At 43.3% G+C, this 20,761-nt stretch overlaps 1 protein-coding gene across 2 annotated transcripts in view; it reads left to right on the forward strand.

The window, feature by feature from the left end:
• ITPRID2 (ITPR interacting domain containing 2) overlaps window positions 1-20,761 on the forward strand; it is a 96,387-nt gene that overhangs the window by 15,928 nt on the left and 59,698 nt on the right. Inside the window, exons 3-6 of one of the 2 annotated variants that reach the window (XM_054971720.1) lie at window positions 12,228-12,277; window positions 13,320-13,376; window positions 18,659-18,698; window positions 20,351-20,449. In XM_054971720.1, coding sequence (XP_054827695.1) covers window positions 12,228-12,277; window positions 13,320-13,376; window positions 18,659-18,698; window positions 20,351-20,449 — 246 coding nt within the window. Of the gene's footprint in view, window positions 1-12,227; window positions 12,278-12,693; window positions 12,735-13,319; window positions 13,377-18,658; window positions 18,699-20,350; window positions 20,450-20,761 lie in introns of those variants that run through there. The other variant, XM_054971721.1, reaches the window with a different exon arrangement.

A 20,761-nucleotide genomic window follows, 5' to 3' on the forward strand; every position in this document is an offset into this window, starting at 1 on the left:
TTATTTTAAGCATTTTTATAAATGCATTTGAAAGTCCCTAGACTAAACCCTTTCCCCAGACATTCATTACTGGTAACGCCAGGAAGCATTTTTAACTGAAACTCCTAATTTAACTTTGGGCTCTTGCCCTAAAAATATTAAACAGATGTGAACATTAAAATTCTTATTTTAGTATAAGAGCATGTTTAGAAACTACTGTTCCAAATGAATTTACTTTTTCCGGTGACGAATGATACAGTAGAAATTAGTGATACAGTACACAGGTTCTTTAAAAAAGAAATAAATTACAGTCTTAAATCCATTTGATGTCAGCAGGCTTAGGTGAACTTAATTCTGTATGGGTTAGCTGCGGCTAAATACAGGTAAACTGATGCTTTTATAATCCTTTAGATCCCCCCCCCCCACCGATGCAACAAGGGTTTTTAATAGTATCGAAAGATGATATTGGTTAACTTGATCTGTGTAAGGTTATTTACATGCAAAACATTACAATCTGGTTTGTTGTGAACATGTAAAACTGCTGTGAGGGAACATTTTATTTTATTTTTTTTAAAAGCCCTCCCTGCAAAAATGTAAAATATTTCAATCAGTTTGTTAAATTAAGTTTCAATTTTCATAGTCCTCCAAGAACAGATTTGTTCTGCATTGTACAGGGTTCTTAAATAGGTACAATGGGACTAACAGGAGTTTGGAGATATCCCGTGAGATTTGTCCTCTTGCTTTTGAAACTACCATCTGGAGTGCTTAATCGGGAAAGAAAGTGTTTATGTGCATGTGTGTTTTCTGTGCAAGCTAGATGAACATTTGGGACTGTTGGCTTTTTCATCTGGACTTGCAGTGCATTTCCTTGTAGTGGTATCGGGGCTGCACAGGAGTTCTTTTTTCTTTCCTGCTCTCTAAATTTGTATAGCCAATGTGGAAAATCAGCACTTGCACTTGTGCTTCTTTCTTGAAGCTTAGGAGAAGGTGCTTGTTTTAAAGAGAATGTTATTAAAAAAATGACTTCCCTGTGTAACATATATAATCTATTTATTAACTTACATACTTCATTGGCAGCTTGCCTTTCTCTACATTGGGGACCTAAAGTGGATTACATCATTCTCCTCTCTTCTGTTTTATCTTCAACAACCCTGTGAGGTAGGTTAGGCTGAGTGTGTGACTGGCCCAAGGACACCTAGCAAGCTTCCATGGCACAGTGAAGATTCAGACCTGGGTCTGTCGGAGCCTAGTCCAATACTCTAACCACAGTACCACATATATGAGGATATGAAGCTGTCCTGAGCCCATCCAGTGTTATATTGTCCTCTAGCTGTCCTGGTTCTTGGAGATAGATCAAGATGGGTGGCCGTGTTAGTCTGTAGCAGTAGAAAATTTGTGGTAAGGTACAAGCTTTTGTGAATTACAGCTCACTTCTTCAGATACAGCTAGCTTTCTAGCTGTATCTGACTTAGAGATGGGCACGAACCAGAAAAAAAAGAACCATGCAGTTTGTGGTTCATCATTTTTTCACGAACCACAAACTTTCACAAACCAGTTCATTTGGTTCGTGAAAATGTCACCTCCAGGTCAGCAAATAATCACTTCTGGGTCAGCAGAAGACCACTTCCAGGTCAGCAGAAGGTCTGCAGGAAGTCCATCCCCTGTTGCCTAGGAAACTGATTGATCGGTGACAGGTTTAGTCCCATTGTACCTGCAGTGATGAACCAAAAAGCAAACCAAATGAATCCGCTTAAAGTTTGTGGTGGTTCGTCAGAAATGGGCTCTGACAAACCGCCGGTTTGCGAACCACGAACCATCCTGGTTCATCACAAATTTTGGTTCGTATTTCGGTTCATGCCCATCTCTAATCTGACTTTCTAGCTGTATCTGAAGAAGTGAGTGGTTACTGTCGAAAGCTCATACCCTACCACAAATTTTGTTAGTCTTATAGATGCTACTGGACTCTTGATCTTCTCTACTGGTTCTTGGCTCTTTATGGTCTCAGGCAGGTTTCTAGCATTTGCTAGCAGAGATTCCTTGACTGATGCCAGGAATTGAACCAGAGGTCTTCTGCAAGCAGAACAAATGCTCTACTGCTGAGCTGCAGCTCAGCGGGAGAAGCAGACATGCTAGCCAGCATTTAGACAGTAGGGAAGGAGTTAATTCTCTCTGAGTAAACATCACTCTGTAAAGGGACATTCACATCCTTGCCCAACTAAACCCCCTCTCCCAGAAACCACACTTGATGGCCTTGAGTCTCGAACCTGTCTCACTGGGTTGCTGTGAATCCTCAAAGACACCATTTTGAGCTCCCTGGAGGAAAGGCAGGATACAAACGGATAACTCTTTACCCAAGTCCTATGAGCCTGTAGCCTGTCTTAGAGTTGAGAGAAATTCCTCCAACCTAAGAAGTCTTCCTCCAATTTAAGTGGCTCTTCCATTGAAAGAAACTGGAGGAAGGCTTTGAAGAACATGGCGCTGTCGAGTAGTAGAATATACATGATAAGCAGATATTCAGGAAGTGAAGGATCTCTCCTTTCCTCTGCATGTAGCACAGCACTCTGAAAAGTTTCACCTGCTTAGCACACAGCTGTTAAAGATGCTTGTTGGAAACAAAAGTTACAGCAACTAAAGCAGATACCGAGGGCTGGGCTGGGACAATGGTGCCCCTTATCTCTGTACGAATGTACAGTTGTCATTTGCATTGTTTAAAGTTCCTTGCAGCAAACACAAAAAGTTTGTGGGATATAAAGAAGGAGAAACCAGCTAGAACCCAGTGGTGGGCAGGCAGTAGAGGAGATTACCTGCTCTCTGCTGGCCCTTCCCTTGTGGCTTTATCCCCTTCTGTGATAGATAAAATTGTGCCCGCAAGGGAAAGGGTCTCCTGTAGAGATGGGCATGAACCAGAAAAAAACTGAACCATGTGGTTCATGGTTTGTCAAATTTCACAAACCACGAACTTTCATGAACCTGCCCCCGGTTCGCGAACTGGTTCATTTGGTTCATGAAAACGACACATCCCGGTCAGAAAATAATCACTTCCGGGCCAGCAGAAGGTCACTTCTGGGTCAGCAGAAGGTCTGCAGGAAGTCCATCCCCTGTTGCCTAGGAAACTGATTGATTGGCACCAGGCTGTCTGCAGTGACGAACCAAAAAATGAACCAGCCTAAAAGTTCGTGACGGTTCATCAGAAATGGGATCTGACGAACCGTGGTTCGTGAACCAAGAACCAGCCTGGTTCGTGCTTAATCTTGGTTCATATTTCGGTTTATGCCCATCTCTAGTCTCCTGCTCTTTTGTCGTACACCCACTGCTTGGTTAGACACAAGAGGAGTAGACAAATGAAGAGATGGAAAGCATTAGATTCAAAAACAAGGAAGAGAGTATTTGATCTGGATATTGTAGTGGTAGATACAAGTCTGTCAGGTTTGCCTCTGCAAAGAAGCTTTGATCAGTTTTATCTCGTATAGTGCTTGCAAGTGACTAAAAATAGTAAGCACACTGGAAAAGCAAACTTCAGGATCAGTGGGCCTTTTGCACAGAAACACAGAGGAAATCTTTCAGTCAAGAGCTTTTGGGGGAGAAATATTCCTGGTCAGGCCAGGTAAAATGAAAATAGCAAATTATGACAAAGCCCTAATTCATTGTTTCATGTTCCATGATAAATACATCAATGCGCACCCCTTCTAAACTGTGGTTTTCCATCTTTTTTTTTTTTATGGTCTGACCTGAAGATTTTTGGGGGGATATCATTTTAGACTGCTGAATGTTGCTTGGTGCTGTTCCTATGTCCCCGGCTTCTTATTGTGGCTTGTTTTATTAAACATCATTTTGATGATGTTGGTTTTTATGATTTGTATTGCATTGTGAGCTGCATCAAGCAGGACACTGGAGAAGTAGCAAGCAAATTTTCAGAATAAATAGATGGAGCCTTTTAAAACATGGGAATTGTTAAAAGTGAGTTCACGGCATGTTCTGTCAGCAGGGCCAGCCAGAGGGAGGGTCAAGATGGCCTTTTGACCTGGGCCTCAAGCTGCAGGAGGGAGGGCTCAAATCTAGACACTTTTAAAATTTGAGGTGCATTTAATAAGTTTTGCAACTTGTTTTTAGGCTCATTATGTATTGTCGTTTTTAAATTTATTACGGCTGGGTACCTCAAAAGCTGGAAGTGGGACGGGCCTTTCAGAACCATTTAAAGGGACTGTCTGTCAGTATGCAGCAGCCAATGTAGTAGTAGTAGTAGTAGTAGTAGTAGTAGTAGTAGTAGTAACATTCAATTTATATACCAGCCTTCAGGACAATTTAACGCCCACTCAGAGCAGTTTACAAAGTATGTTATTATTATCCTGACAACAATCATGCTGTGAGGTGGGTGGGGCTGAGAGAGCTCTGGAAGAGCTGTGACTGACCCAAGGTCACCCAGCTGACCTCAGCGGGAGGAGTGGGGGATCAAACCCAATTCTCCAGATTAGAGTCCTGCCATTCTTAACCACTATACCAAACTGACTCCCCAGGGGTTCTGCCTAAATGAGGGACAAGGACCTTTAGAGTTGACTCTTTCTCCAGTTGTGCCACAAACAGGAATTTTTAGGGCAGTTTTTCCCTAAGTATGGCAGCTAAATAATTAGAAGAGTTGTCTCTGTGGGTCACTTCCTGTTGAAGGCTCAAGGCTCCAGTTTTCTTTCTCTCTCTCTCTCTCTCTCTCTCTCTCTCTCTCTCTCTCTCTCTCTTTCTCTTTCTCTCTCTGTTTCTCTCAGGCTGTTTGAAGCAAACTACCCTTCCAGTGGTTAAACCCTCTTCAATGCAAGTTGCTATTTATTTGTGCCACGAGTAAATTGCAATCAAATAAGCAAGCTTTTTCAAATCAAGTGTTTGGGGGTTCTTTTATTTGTCTCAGGCTGCTGATCAACTGTAGACTTTTTGAAGCCTAAAAGCCAGAACACTGAAACAAATGACTTCTGCTGGCATGCATTAGCAGGCGCCTAATTAATGTTTTGGAGGGGCTAGTAATTTTAGAAGGCTTATTTGCTACACTGATGGAAATCCTTCCATCCTGTCTGTGATACATCCTTTAGCCTTCCTTTATCCGGCCTTTCCTCTAATGAGCTCAGGGTGGCAGACCTGGTTCTCCTCTCCTCTGTTTTATCCTTGCAACCATCCTGTGTTGATGAGGAGGCTGAGGGTGGCTGGCTCAAGGTTACCCAGGGAAATTCCATGGCTGAGGGAGGCATATAACCGCAGGGCGCTGTCATACAACAACCACTGTACCACACTGGCTCTGGAGATGTGGCGGTTCAGGAAACAAAAGAAAGACTCTTGTGGCTAGGGAAGCCACTGATCTGACAAACTAGCATTTGCTGATGCAGCCTTTGCTGGCCCGTGGCTATCTGCAAGTAATTTAAAACCTAGCTGCTTCTATAGCTCTTCTGATGCGGAACGCATTTCAGTTTATTTCTGGCGACCTTGTTGCAGCCCTAAGCGGTAGACAATGCCTCTGTGCCCATTTAACAGATGGGAAGCAGGCATTCAGACACTGGCGCTCACCCAGGCTCCGTAGAAATGTGAGCGGGTCACTTCTGTCCCCCTGCCTCTGAAAGTCAATACAAATATTCAAAACCAACAAGAAAATTTATGGTTTATGTTCTTAGCACTCCTGAGATCTGCTGTGTCAGATAGTAAAAGTTTATAGGGGGCAATGCCAAATGGCATACCTTGCAAAACAAAATGTTGGTGCCGCAGTTAGTTCTGCCTGAGTAGATGCCGAGGACGGAGTATCTAGTGTCCCCTATAAGGGGCTATTTTGATAAGGGAGGAGAATAATGATCTCAAAATAAATAGTAAAGAATTTCAGGTCTATGTCTTTTTAAAACCCTAGCCCTTCCTTTGCTTTTGTATAGTTTTCTCCTCCAGTAACAGCTAACTGCAAAAGATATTCCCCCCTTCCTTAGTTCAGATATAACATGAAACATAATTTAATTAAACCAACAATGTGCTTGCCTTGAATGCGAGTGCGAGCAACTCTGTGCCTAGTTAGGCGCCTTCAAATTGAGATCTGAAGCCGTGGCTTCAGGGTTGCTTGATGAACCACAGCTAGGTGTCATCCACAGATCCACTGGATATTGAGCTATCATGACACTGGCCGTTTCCACACACGTTTAATAATGCACTTTCAATGCACTTTAGTTATCCCTTAGAAGTGGATTTTGTGTTCCACATGAAAACCCAGTTCCAAATGATCGCTAAAGAGCATTGAAAGTGCATTATCGAACGTGTATGGAAGCAGCCACTGTAGCAACTGGATTTTCCTGTTGCAGATGACAGAATCCCAGTTACAAATGATTGCTGTATCCAGGATAATGCAGGCACAGCCTTAATCTTAAGCATGGTTTCATGTGACATGCGGATGCAAATATTCTGGCTTCTTCCCTGCTGCCATGTTTGCAAGCACCCCAACTGCAAAGATGTCTGGTTACAATCAAGGCTTTTTTTCTGAGAAAAGAGGTGGTGGAACTCAGTAGGTTGCCCTTGGAGAAAATGGTCATATGGCTGGTGGCCCCGCCCCCTGATCTCCAGACAGAGGGGAGTTTAGATTGCCCTCAATGCGCCATGTGTGGAGGGCAATCTAAACTTCCCCCTGTATGGATATCGGGGCGGGGCCACCAGCCATGTGACCATTTTCAAGAGGTTCCGGAACTCTGTTCCCCCGCATTCCTGCTGAAAAAAAGCCCTGGTTAAAATGAAGGTGGTGGAGCCACTATCTGTAGAGGCTAGCCAGGACCTGATTGATTGTCTATGAACTGAATCCTGGGTTTACAAATGAACCATGGTTTTGCGTTATGTCTGAAATGAATCTAGATACATCTTTGGGCCAAGTATCCGAGTAGCTGCCATTCTGACATTGGAGGCAGAGGAATGCCCAGTTTCTCCATATTTGGCATTCAGGACATTAAACATCTCATCCTGGGAGAAGGGCCTAGAATGTACACTTAGCAAAAGGGACTAATATATTGAGGGGAACAGAGAGGGAATATCTAGTTAGTGGGATGGACCCAACCATCTTCCAGGAAGCCTTCCTTCAGTTTAAGGAATCCTACTTCAACTTAAGCAGCTCTTCTCTTGGAGGAAAAGCCACTTACATTGGAGGAAGACTTCAAACTTTAGCCAAAGGAATGGTGGGGTATAAATATTTTAATAAAAAAGCTTTCCCCAATGAAGTAGCAGGATGGGGTAGGATCCCCTCCAATGTATTCTAAAAGCGCTGTAAGCAGAATATTAGATTTGAAAAGGAGGATCTAAATATAGTAAGGAAATAAAGAGAACCGAGGCCTCCTTCCAGGATGCGAACTTCCTCTTTAGCAGTATAATTCATCTCCAGAGAGGCGGATGTCGACTTTTTAAAAGTCACTTCTGCTGTGCAATAGCTTCATTTCCCAATATTCCCTTTGTTTTTCTGTTGGATCCCAAAGGCCTCCTATGCAGGCAAATGGGCTGTGTTGAAAAACACAGGTATTTTCTTTCTTCAGGTTTTCATTGTAGTGGATAATTTACAGTTCTCTGCTTGTATGTAGAAATACAAACCATTTGCCAGAGATGCTTTCTTGGTAGCTGATAATTGGCTTCTGAGGGGAAAAGTTTAGCTCTTAAAGGAGAGCGCCAGCAGACAGCGCTCAGTTAACCCTTGTGCTGTCATCCAAGGTGGGTATCATTGCCGACCAGTCTAGGAAGGGTTTGGAAACAAAACACAAACTTTCTGAAGAGCCAAGCTACAAGTGACACCTGACACAGGTTGGACACTTGTCAGCTTCCCTCAAGTTTTGATGGGAAATGTAGGCATCCTGGTCTTGCAGCAGTAATGGAGATCCAAGCTGTAAAACCAGGACGCCTACATTTCCCATCAAAACTTGAGGTAAGCTGACAAGCGTCCAACCTGTGTAAGGCGTCACTTGTAGCTTGGCTCTAAGCAAGCAGAGGAGAAGAATTTGAAAAGAGCTGTTGAAAGTCCGAGGTATAAACAATGAATGCTGTTGTTTAAACCTGAGCTTTAGAAAGGCTGTCGCTCAAAAATGTTCTTGTGTGAAACTTCACTTACTGACCTGAAAATTCTCTGAGATTACATCAGACTCAGATTTCCAGAGACTAGTTTACCATTTGGCACCCGTTCCCTATTGAAACTTCCTCTCTCTTGGCTGTTCACGTTCAGAGAGGGTGTTGCAAAGTGTATGTTGGTTTGTGGCTGATCTCATTTCAGAGATAGGGTATGTGACAACAGTTAAAGGTCATCACTGAAAAATTCAGCGCTATCAGGGAACGGACTACATTTGGGTGTAATGACAAATCATAGTGTATGTTTTTAGGCTCACACATTCCCTCTTGAGGACTGCTTAGATGTTAAAGACTTCTTTGTTCCTGACAAATCAGTTTTTCATTTGTCCAAACTGAACAAAATGACAAACCGTAGCTTGCTCTCTTGCACATGAACCAGGATTTTTGACAGTGGTTGAATCCTGGCTTGGAATCATGGTTTATAGGCAGTCCAAGTTTGGGGGTAGTAATTTTAATTCCTGAAGTGGAAGAGGGAAGGGAACAAGCCAAACTATTTCCAAGACACCTCTCTGTAATGACAAACCTTGGTTAGCTGTTATGTTTGAATACAACCATGGATTCATGACAGGATTTGGCTTTAAAAATGCCAAATCCTGATTATTGCAGTGCAAACTGTCAAGTGTTTTGTTTGCAAATCTTCCATCTGTAGTGTTTGAAGGACAGAAAGTACCAGTTTTCCTCTCCCCACTTTCTTTTGAATGTTTGGCCCTTGTAGCTTGTGATGAAGTACCTGCCCGTATCAGCTTTACCTACATGGTTTGGATCCAGCCAGCTTTTCTGCTGCTAAAAAAAGAGGCAGGAGTCCCTTTTGACCACCACAAGGCTATGCCATAGATCAGGGGACCTGGGTGTACAAAAGCCACATGGGATGAGGGCTGTAATAAGGTGGTGAATGGGGTGAGATTGAGTGGGAAAGGTGGCTGGATCCATCCCCCATCTGTTTACAGATGATAGCAGGCATACACACTCACGCACACACAAAAACTCTACATGTGGAATGCATACTTGAATATTTTCAAAAGATGCCAGAAGGCTTGCGAGCTGGCAGAGACCAGAAAAGAATAATGGCTGTCATTGGATGCGAGGTCAGAGGTTAGCACTGCCATTCAGTCTGTTCCTCATTTTTGAACTGAAAGCTCGAGTTTGTTGAAAGTCATCCAACACTCAGGTTCTAAAATATGTGCTGTACATATTTCCTCTCCTCCTACCTAGTACACTAGGTTCTTGTTTACGGTGACTGTGTTAATTACCCTTAATACATGGCGTCCCTGAAGAAAATAAACCGTGTTTTCCCCTGGTAGCTGGATCAAAATTTCAGAAATAAGCGCTTCCATGGAAACACCAGATGCCTAGTTAATGCAACCCAGTGGAACAGCGGTGTTCCAAAGAAGTACTTTATTAATGTCTGTTGGACTGTTATGTCATAGAATTTTTTTGAAAGCATCTAAGGCAGGGGCAATGGGGTGGCTTGTCTAGTGTCAGCAACGATCTTGTCATTTACCTCAAATACAGGTGATTTGGAGCTAACAACTGGGATTTGGAAAGCAGTGCAAACCACAAAGAACAGCCAGAATCCATCAAAGCTCCTATTGTACATTGTGGAAGCTGGCTTGGTTTGGCTGCTTCCATTTCACTCCAGTGACATCTGCCGAAAATAGCTGTACCGATTTGATGCGGTTATTTCACATGCCAAGTCACCCTGCCCATAGGGATCACTGTCGTTGGCACAGACAGAAATCCTGTCTCTTGAATCTATGAATCTGCAGGGCACGGCACTGTTAGCACGTGAGATAGCCACGTTGCCACACAGAATTGCTCCTGCAATGCTTGGATAGCCATGTAAAATAATTCTTCATCTCCCCCCGCCCTGCCCCAGTATACTTAAAGAACTTGAAGATTCTGGATTGGGCTGGATGGTTTCAGTGCACTACAACAGCTAAAGCAATAACACCTTGAAAACGTCTAATGACGGAGACCTACGCCGCTTCTTTTGATAGCCTGCCTCCACCTCAAGAGATTTGGATGGGTTAGAAACAACTTCATACATATGCAAAATGGTTTTCTGCCCTTGAAGGAGAGGCTTGCCAATTTTCAACCTGCTGTAGCAGGTTGGTATGCAGATATTTGCATTTGGCAGTGCTTTATCTCCTAGATACCAGAAGCGTCACCTGCCGATTCCGGCACACCCCGGCGGCTGTTCAAAGGCACGAGAGCAGGTCTGGCTTCTTTCCTGCCCAGTTTCAACCTTGTTCAAGGGCTGGAATTGGCAGTTGTCAACCTCTGTGTTATACTTGCAGGGTGGATAAAAATCAATGATTTTAAAAAAAATATCAAAAATCGGATTTTTAAAATTTAAATCGGATTTTTTAAAATTTTAATTGGATTTTTCAATAAAATGTTTTTTGAGAAAAAAATCTATCTAAAGATAGTTTTCTGTTTAAGATATCCAAAGGTTATCATCATGAAGTAAGGATTCGTTTTTAATTATGTAGCGTGAGGCTGTATATTGATGCAATGTTTAATTTTTTTGGTAAATGAATTCCATTAATCCAGTCACAATCTCATGCTCTTCCAGAGGTTTCTGTACGATTATTGGGCAGTTTTTCTGTCTAGAAGATATTATCACAGATGCTTGGTTTTACAGTTCTCAAAACTGTGAATTTGTGTCTGCGCAGCAAAAAGGTGATAAAATAAACATACACCGTTGAGAATAAGACCTTAATCCCATTGTTCCTTTGCAAATCTTTGTATACAGAACCAACCCCTTACCTCTTAAGTGCTAAGTTTCAAAAAATTCAACTGACAGAAGATTGTTGGGAGTAGAATAGATCTGCACAAGAAGTTAAGTATGAGGAGTCTTTATGTAGAAAACCATGACTAAAATCTAGTCTTACTGACTAGTGATTTAAATCAATTTGATTTAAATCAAATCCACCCTGTAATACTTGTCACGTTCGGTGTTCCATAGCAATGAGGGAGAATGCTGCTGCCTTATACTCACTAACCCTCATCTTCTTTTTGGTAAAAGTCCTGCAAGTATGGGTGAGGAGAGCAAGTGAGGCAGGAGGTATACTAAACATACACTTTTCACTATTCTGTTTTTTTTTTAATGGGCAGCATAATCTTTGGTTGACAGCTATCCATTCTAATAAAGGCTCATGGACAAAGATGGGTAAAGCAGTGAAAAACATAGACTCATGGAGCTGCATTGTGCTCAATCAGACTACACCGGTCCATCAGGGTCAGAATTGTCTACTCAGACTGGTAGTGGCTCTCCAGGGTCTTGGGTAGAATCTTTCATATCTCCTCCTATTCGATCTTTGTAACTGGAGGATCCCGGGATTGAACCTGGGACCTTCTACGTGACAAGTGGGTGCTCTCCCACTGAGCCATGGCCCCTGCCCAAAAGGCCATCCAGGTTCGCATGCGTATATCTGAGTTGATGCAGATGACATTCTTCTTCCAGTAATCTTAGAGGTTGGATCCGGACTATATTTTCCGGCGGCAGAATGGCATTCTTCTCCCACTGCAGCCCACTCATCTCCCCAAAAGCTGCTCCAGGGGATGGGGGACCCTGAGGAAAAACATGAGGGGCGGGTTCTGCAGCAGAACGGGGAAATTGGTGGAAACTGCCTATTTATTTTGGAACCAACCATACTGGTGTTGGTGTTGGTTTTTCTTAGTAACTAGAGCATGCTCATGCCAGTGTTTTAGAAAACGGAGTAGAGAAATGGATGAGAAATGTTCAACATAGGAATATTTACTTAATGAGTTAACAGTAAAGAGGATAATGGCTAGTACCTTCCTTGTAAGTCAGTCTTTCTCTCTCTCCCCCCCCCCTCTTGGCTTGTGTCGCAATCTTGCACGCCTCTGTTTCTCCAAGCTTACTTCCTGCATAGACTCAGGCTGCTAGTTGGGTACTGATTCATACCGATTAACATGCCCATTTTATTTTATTTCATTTTGCAGCTACCACAGTTAGGAGCTTATTTTTCGTAGTGGTTGCTTTACACACACACACACACCACATTTCTCTGTGGGCACGAGTTTGGGAAGAGTGGAGAAGCAGATATGAAAGGAAGGACGTGAGGAAGCAACTTTTCAAGACAGCCATGTATTTCTTTTAATCTTTTCCTTGGTTTCAGAACGCCGCTGGGAGCCTCTCTGGACGAGCAGAGTAACCAGACTTTGAAGGGTAAGGATCTGACGGTTAAACTGTTCTCTCTTTCGTGGGGAATATTCGTTTGAAATATTGATACAAATACGGTTAAACTAGCAGCTTGTTTTTCGTTCAGCGAGTTCAATAGGGGATTTTCATTGCTCAGGAAAAGAAGTGTGTGTGTGTTTCTGTGTGTGTGTGTGTGTGTGTGTGTGTGTGTGTGTGTGTGAAATTTATCAAGTGCATACAGGGAAAAGTAGGTCAGCTTTTTTGGTACAGTTCTCTTGGCTTGCTCTGACTGAACTTGCCACACCTGAAAAGTTACCACCTGCACCAACCAGAATGCAAAAGTTCAAAGTACAGCAAGAATCTGCACGTAGTGACAAGGCGTATAAGAAGCCCTGGCAGTTGCTAGAGCGTCCTTTCCCCCCTGATGCACAGGGACGAGAAGGGATGTCTGATCCCAGACGTCTTGCAGGGTTCAGGCTCACGGGTAAGGTTCTTGAAGCGTGTCCTAAGAGGCAGTCTTTGTGTTTTTGTTGTATGCTGTGCAATTGTACCACGAGTATGTTCTGCTTATGACGAGACAGTTTTCCCTGGCAGGGAAGATTTAATTGAGCTGGAAGTCACCAGTATTTGTTCTTATATTTTGTGATCTGCATGCTGAATAGTAACTGTGTCCACTTGAGGCTGCTTGCAGGGCATTGTTGAGAGCTAATTGGGGCACTAATCCAAAAAATAAGAGGGAGGGAAGCTGATTTGGTGTCGTGGCTAGAGTGCCAGATGAAGTTTGAAACCTTGCTCTGGCATGGAAGCTCGCTGGATCACCTTGGGCTGTTCATGCCATACCTGCTTAACCTACCTCACAGGGTTACTGTGAGGATAAAATGGAAGAGAGGAGAGAGGATGTAAACCACTTTGGGTCTCCGTTGGGGAGAAAAGTGAGCGTATAAAGTAAATAAAATTTTGAAGATCATGTTTAGTGCTTGGTTTTTAAGTGTGTAATCCCAGTTACTGAAATGAAGTCATTGGGACTCGACACAGAACTTAATGAATTTTACATCCTTTTTTTTTGCAGGCATGCTGGTGAGAAATGGAGGAAGTTTTGAAGATGACTTATCCCTGGGAGCTGAAGGTGGGTGTGGTATCAACATGTGATTGTTCTTCCAGTCAAAATCCGGCTGTTTTTTGTTGAGAGTCAGACGGTGTTCTTATTTTAGTGGGGCTTTCTTAGCTGATAAGTGGGGTCGGAGGCAAGGTGCGGGGCGGTGGGGGGAAGCTTGGAGTTTGAAATGACACTTCTGTGTTAAATGCAGGGTGATTCCGTAAAGCATAACAGCTTTATTGAAGCTGTGCTTTGTTGCCTTTTTGAAAACATCTTAAACCTACAATTCATGTTTGTACATGAAAAAAAAACTTACAGTTTTTAAAAAGTCCATTCTGTTATAAAAACATGTGAAGCAATTCTGTCTGGGGCTTAATTTGAAAGAGGCCTTTGCTTTGGAGCTGGCTTTGTTGCTAGGGATCAGCCTTGGAATATGTGAAGTAAAAGAGTGCCTTTGAGCAGCAAAGAAGTTCTTTCTCTTTGTTATAAAGTATCCCCGGCCAGCTTCCACATGTCTGGGACTTCACGCAGATGGCATGACAATGAGAAATTGCAACCTGCAGCCCTGGCATCTCTTGCTTTGGAGATTAAGCATTGTTCTGGGTGGACCACAAATATGTCATGATGATCCAAAGGCTAATAAAGATGTCTAATTTTTAAATTACCTCATTACATGAGGATGTGAAGACACCTTGTACTGAGGGCCAAACTACAAGTGACGAATGACACAGTTTGGACACGTGTCAGCTTCCCTCAAGTTTTGATGGGAAATGTAGGCAGCTTGGCGGAATGTTGGACAAGTGACAGTTGAAAAGTCCATTGGACAGCAGTCGGAGAGCCAAGCTGCAAGACCAGGATGCCTGCATTTCCCATCAAAACTTGAGGGAAGCTGACAAGTGTCCAACCTGTGTCAGGCGTCACGTGTAGTTTGGCCCTCAGTCAATCTATTGGTCTATCCAAGTCTGTCTTGTCTACTCTTACTTTTCTGGCACTGGCCATCCAAAATCTGAGGCAGAAGTCTTTCACGTCACTTAATACTTGATCCTTAACTGGAGATGCTGGCGGTTGGATTTGGGGCTTTCTGCATGCAAAGCCTGGCACTCTGCCACCGAGCCGTAGCCCCTCACCAAAACTAGTGGCTTTCCAGGTTCCTGCATGACATCTGCTAGCTGATATTTTTAACTGGAGATTCTGGGGATTGAACCTGGGAAGATGTGGATGCAAAGCAGATGCTCTGGCACTGAGCCCCATCCTCAGCTCAGTCCAATTACTAAGCCTCAGTTTCTCACCCCACAGATGTCAACAACTGCAAGAAAGTCATGTTTTGTATAGTAGTTATTATTACTACATTGAAGCATTGTTTATTCCCACAAGACATACTGAAATCCTATTCAATAACTATCCTTTAACAAAGTTGTGTGGTAGAACCTAGTAGAGGAAATGATTATCCTACTGTTCACACATGTGGGAGGAGAAACAGAAGCATATTGCACTAGAAAACTCTACTAAACTCTTCTAGCGGGGTCTAAAAGCAGCCCTCTATTGACAGTTGGCTTTATTGAGGGTATCTAGTCAAGAGTTCGCAGAATGTAGTGAAGGCACGTGATGCAGCAGCATGGCTGAAGTTCAGTTGCCCTGAGACTGTTCATCAGTGCCTGGATGAGAGAACCCTATATATTCAAGAAAGAAAGATGGGATGAAGGTAGTGTCTGGCTGATTCCGCACACGTTGGATAATGCACTTTCAATGCACTTTATCAATCGTTTGAGGTGGATTTTTTGTTCCGCACACAAAAAAATCCGTTCCAAATGATCTATAAAGAGGATTGGAAGTGCATTATCCAACGTGTGCAGAATCACTCCCTGTCTCCCTCTCTTTAGTTCAGGACTAAAAGAGAGCCAGTTTTGTGTTGTGGTTAAGAGTGGAGAGACTCTAATATGGAGAACCGGGTTTGATTCCCCACTCCTCTACCTGAAGTCAGCTGGTGACCTTGAGTCAGTCATAGCTCTTCCAGAGCTCTCAGCCTCACCCATCTCACAGGGTGATTGTTGTGGAGATAATAATAACATACTTTGTAAACCGCTCTGAGTGGACATTAAGTTGTCCTGAAGGGTGATATATAAACTGAATGTTGTTGTTGTTATTATATGTAGGGCCAGTCAGTACAGATGACCTGTACAAAAAAGACTATCTATTGTCTTCATGGCTGAGCTGAAACTAGAAGTAGGGATCTTCCATCTCCTCCTATGGCCGTATCTTATGTTACGCTCTTCCAAATTCTTGAGCCGGTGTGAAAATTCTTGAGCCGGTGTGAAAATGATTACGGTGAATGGAAGAAACCAAGCATTTGGGCAGCTACTCAAGAACCTCTTTGTTCTTTCATAACAGTGTAGAGCTTTTAGCTCTTGCCGGCTTAAGAAAAAGCAGGTGTGGCGGAGATGTTTGAAGCAGGTAATGGAGTGGCAATGAGGTTGGGGTCTTGGGCAGTTGGACAAGAGATACCTGGCTGGTTAACCTGACTGTGGTTCTAAGATGTTCATAACAAGAGAAACAGAAACTGCTGTTCTCGGTCTTCCGTGAGATGCTAGTACATTTTGGAGGAAATACCATCTCTTCTATGTTTTGTCAACTCTTGTTGATGTCTCTTTGAGTGATGCCACCAAGGTAGCAGGATCAGGGCTTTGACTGGAGAGGCCACCATTATTGCTAAAAAAAATCAGATCGGCAGAGGAAAATGATCAATTTACCAATATCTGTGTCGGTCTAAAAAATTGCATTTTTTCTTGTGTAATTTTTCCAAATTGGTAATATATAGGATAAAAATACTTCTCTGCAACGGGCATGTCTTTGGTTGGTAAAATTTACTTATTGTATTACTACCCAATTATATACATTTATGAGTAAAGCAAAAATTGAACCAGTTGAAAACATAATGCAGAGATTGGTCTACAGCAGGTATTATTTGCTGTCTTTTTTCAGGGAGGCATATAAAGAGCAGCTCTTTTATCAGAGATCTTTTTAAAGAAACCAGGCCAAGGAATGGAATGAGAGACTCCGTGCAATTTGTGTAGTTGGTTTTGTAGGTGTTGTGCTTTATTGTGAAATGTGTTTTGTTAATCTTCCCCTCCATTACCAGTGGAGCTGGTGCCTTGTTGTAATAGCCTGTGGTTAAATACAATAAAAGTGACTGTGAAATAAATGTGTTGAAAGGGCATTCACAAAAGAATGTTGGAGAGACCGGGTACTAAACTTAATGCCAGGATATGGAGAGAAATTTATGGCTTCTTGAATTCTGCCAAGACCCACCTGCTTTCTGAGTAATTGTTTTAAGCCAGTTGCTTCTGGAATATTAAATATATGTTTCTTCTCATGGTCAGACCTGCAGGCTATGAATGGTTTAGCTTTTCAAATTCTTGAAGGTAGCGCGACTTGCATTGTTGGTAGTGAGGAACTCGGAACACCCTCTCCCCGTACCCCGTCCCTCTGTTACTTACTTACCCTTTGCTGCTTTCCTCCCACAAGGTAACCAGAGCAGCTTACAACATTCATAAATACAATTTAAGTAAAAAAAACAAAGTAATGAACTGTAACTTGGCCTGGTCTTGCAGCCAATGGTCTAGTTCTTTTAAGGTCATGAGCCACAGGCTAAAGGCCAAGAGCCCTTTAGCTATTGCTCTTTGGCTCACACCCAAGGATTTGTGCCGCTGTCTATGGCCAAGTTTATGCATTCATGCACTGCCTGGTGTCAGATGTACCTTCCGTTGGGTTCAAGACTTACTTAAAAAGAGGCATCAGATCATGGCCTGAGTATAGATTCTTAGTGATTCGCATCAGGCTATATTTTGCAGCTTTTCCGAAACCCCTTTTTGAGAAGAGACCGTAACGGGAAATGACAATGAATACATGTCCCACGAACAGCAATGATCTCACCATGCGTCAAGTCGTTGAAAAACCAGCTGCTTGTGCCCTGCCTCCAACCTGGTGGAACGCTCTGTCTAATGAGACCAGGGCCTGGCAGGACTTGCTATCCTTCCGCCGGGCCTGTAAGACGGAGCTGTTCTGCCAGACATATGGTTGAGGCTGAGCTGGGCCTCCACTGGCCAAATAGAGGAGAACGAGTCCCTCCCTAGTAGAGGCATCCACCATCTAACTTTCTAACTTTTTAAGTGAGGGTTGGGTGGCAGACTGATTACCTCTGTCGCTGCTTTCTTGTACTTTTTAAATATTTCTATCATACTGTTTGTTACTGTTGTTTTAAACTGTTAAAATGTAAGTTTTATTGTAATGTTTTTAGAGAATGTAATCCGCCCTGAGCCTGCCGGTGTGGGGAGGGCAGAACAGAAATGGAAACAAACAAACAAACAAGAGATGTCGTGATTGGCTTTTATCCTTCCAGTTATGGAATAGTCTCCTGATCACATCCCCCTGACTCTGTCTGCTATATCAGTGTGCCAATATGTCCCCATCTTCACTCTAGAAAAGTTTCATGTGCAAGCTGCATATTCTTAACCCTCATCCAATATGTATGAAGTTGTCTGCGTGTGCTGTGCCAAGGCTCCCCGACAGCCCTGGTATAGTACAGAAGTCAGCCAAGTTTTTCAGAAAGTGGATGGGGCTGTTGTAAGGCAGGGCTTGTTATTGGTTGCTCTCAGTCAAATGAAAAGGTTTTCCGTGGCTGCAATAGCTGTTGTAGTCCCTGGAGGGACTGGAAAACTTTCCAGACTTTTCTTATCCCATCTTCTTCCCACCTCCCCCAGTTGGGTTTCATTTCTTTTTATTCCCCTTCTGTTGTTCTTTTGTGAAGTGTGGAGGGGAGCTATGGTGATTGTCATCATCTCCTGCAACAGCCATTTAGGGTTTGGTTCCCCTTTCTGTGGCAGCCATTTTGGAGAGTTGCTCACCGCCCTTGGGGTTTGGCTCCGCCTTCTGTGGCAGCCATTTTGGGAAGTTGCTCACTGCCCTTGAGGTTTGGCTTCGCCTTCTGTGGCAGCCATTTTGGGGAGTTGCTCACCGCCCTTGGGGTTTGGCTCCACCTTCTGTGGCAGCCAGTTTGGAGAGTTGCTCACCGCCCTTGGAGTTTGGCTCCGCCTTCTGTGGCAGCCATTTTGGGGAGTTGCTCACTGCCCCTTAAAATTCCCAAGATGCCTGCATGATCAAAAAGGTTGGGAGACTCTTGGACTGTATGATATGAATTTATACGACTGCTGTGCAAGTTGAACGGCACTGTTTATTTTTGGATCCGACAGTTGCTATTTATTCATAGTTATTTATATTGCAGTGCAGGAAATTTATATGTATTGTTTTCCTTTCAGCTAACCAGCTGCACCAAGGTGGTGAACAAATGGAAATCTGGTAAATAATCACTTTTCTGGCTTGGGAATAATGGCTGGCACTCTCTACAGAACATTACTTTCTGTAAAGCGTCATTATCGGGAACATAAATTTAGAAGAAGTGATTGTAAAAATAGCATTTTTAGTAATGTCCAAGCAGATTGAAAAGTTTGTTTTTAAAAACTTTTAAGGGACTTAAAATATCTGGGTGGTCATCCAGATCCCCACTGACACCTGGGACCCCATTTGAATGTGTGTTTTTTTAAGTGCATTTTTATCCTGTCTTCCCTCCAAAGATCTCAAGGGTGTCTGTGTGGTTCTTCTTTGTAACAAACTTCTTCTTCTTAACAAGAACCCTGTGAGATTGATCAGGAGTGACTGGCTCAAGGAAAACCAGCAGACTTAACAACTTAATCTCTCTACACGAGACACCTCGGCGCATGTTCGTCAAGTGTAGATAGCTGCAATGTTAGTGGGGAAGTGTAGTTTAAAAAGACAGAGCCTGTGGAAATTGCTTCTGAGATGGTTTGTCAAATTTCATCTTCACCTCCCCAAAGGATCTGTCAATTTCATCTTTCCGGTCTAAAACTGTGTGGGATCACAACCAGAGGGAAGTGAGGAATGGAAATGGGTTGGAGCTGCCTTCCAGAGCTGGGCTTGGACCTGGAGAGGTTATAATGGGGTGATGTTTGCCTTCTGGCATTGCACAGCCCCTTCACACAGTTCCAGTGTATAGCAATACCTTCGCCTTGCCGCCAGCTCTGTCTTTTTAAACCACTCTTCCCGGCTAACAGTGCATCTCCCGACACGTGTTCTTCACATGTCTCATGTAGAGAGACTCTGAAAATGTGTATTTGAACCTGGGCCTCCCAGTCCTAGTCTCAACACCACTGCACCGCCACACCGGCTTTCAGTATAGATCTCTAGTGTTCAGAGCCAGTTCAGTGTAGTGGTTAAGAACAGCAGGACTCTAATCCGAAGAGCTGTTTTGATTCCTCACTCCTCCACTTGAAGCCAGCTGGGTGACCTTGGGTCAGTCACGGCTCTCTCAGAACTCTCTCAGCCCCACCCACCTCACATACTTTGTAAACCACTCTGAGTGGGTGCTAAGTTGTCCTGAATGGTGATATGTAAATCGAATGATGTTATTGTTATTTTCTTCTGCTGTGGTGTGGCAACTAGATCTGCTAAGTAAGAATGAGGCCTGGAAGCCACGGTTCTGTTGTTATCTCCCTGCCACTTTCACATGACTTACCGGAGGTGGTGGGGAGTGTTCCATTTGTGACCTGAGGCTTGAATCACTGAAATCAATCCGTAGAAGGAAACTGTCCCTCCTCCCAGAAATATGGAGCAGAGTAGTTTCCACACTGACTAGTTTGGTTCAGTTCCCTGAAGGGGTAATTTACTCACAGATGTCTTGTCAGTGGAGAAATAGCAAAGGAGAGACGATGATACAGGAGAGTGGATTTTGGAGGACTCCTGCTTCATTATTTGTGGATGAATGGAGCACTCCAAGGGCATGTCTTAGTTAAAGATGTTTGTCTTTTCCCCTGCACACATGACAATGATAAATCCCAAGGGTCCTTAAGAAAAGAAAAATGATAAAATGTTGGTCTCTTTAGGAAGAAAGGGAACTTACTACTTTATTCCTCTTGATTGATTTGCATGGTCAGTAATGGTATGTTGGCGAAGGACAAGAGGCTTCAGTTCCATCAGAAGGGCCGAAGCATGAATTCTACCGGTTCTGGGAAAAGCAGTGCGACAGTTTCAAGGTAAGCAAAGGATCGCTATTCTGGAAGTGTGAAATAGAACAAAGGTATTACTTCGCACGTGTTCTCTTCTTTTTTTCCAGGATAGCCTTCCTGAGTTAACTTTTCTTGATGTCCTGCATAGCTCTGTCCTGTCCAGTTTGATAATAACCCATTTAGGGTACAGGCCCAGACTTGCAGCTCCTGGAATTTTATCAGGTTTGGATCAAGCTAAACCTCAAGGGGGAGCCATTTTTGTTGTTCTTCAGTCTCCCCACTTTGGGTCTCAAGCTGGCTGAATGGGTGGAGCTGAGTTTAACGTTGAAATTGGCACAC

This window comes from Eublepharis macularius, chromosome 2 (assembly GCF_028583425.1).
Source record: "Eublepharis macularius isolate TG4126 chromosome 2, MPM_Emac_v1.0, whole genome shotgun sequence".
Taxonomy (NCBI): domain Eukaryota; kingdom Metazoa; phylum Chordata; class Lepidosauria; order Squamata; family Eublepharidae; genus Eublepharis; species Eublepharis macularius.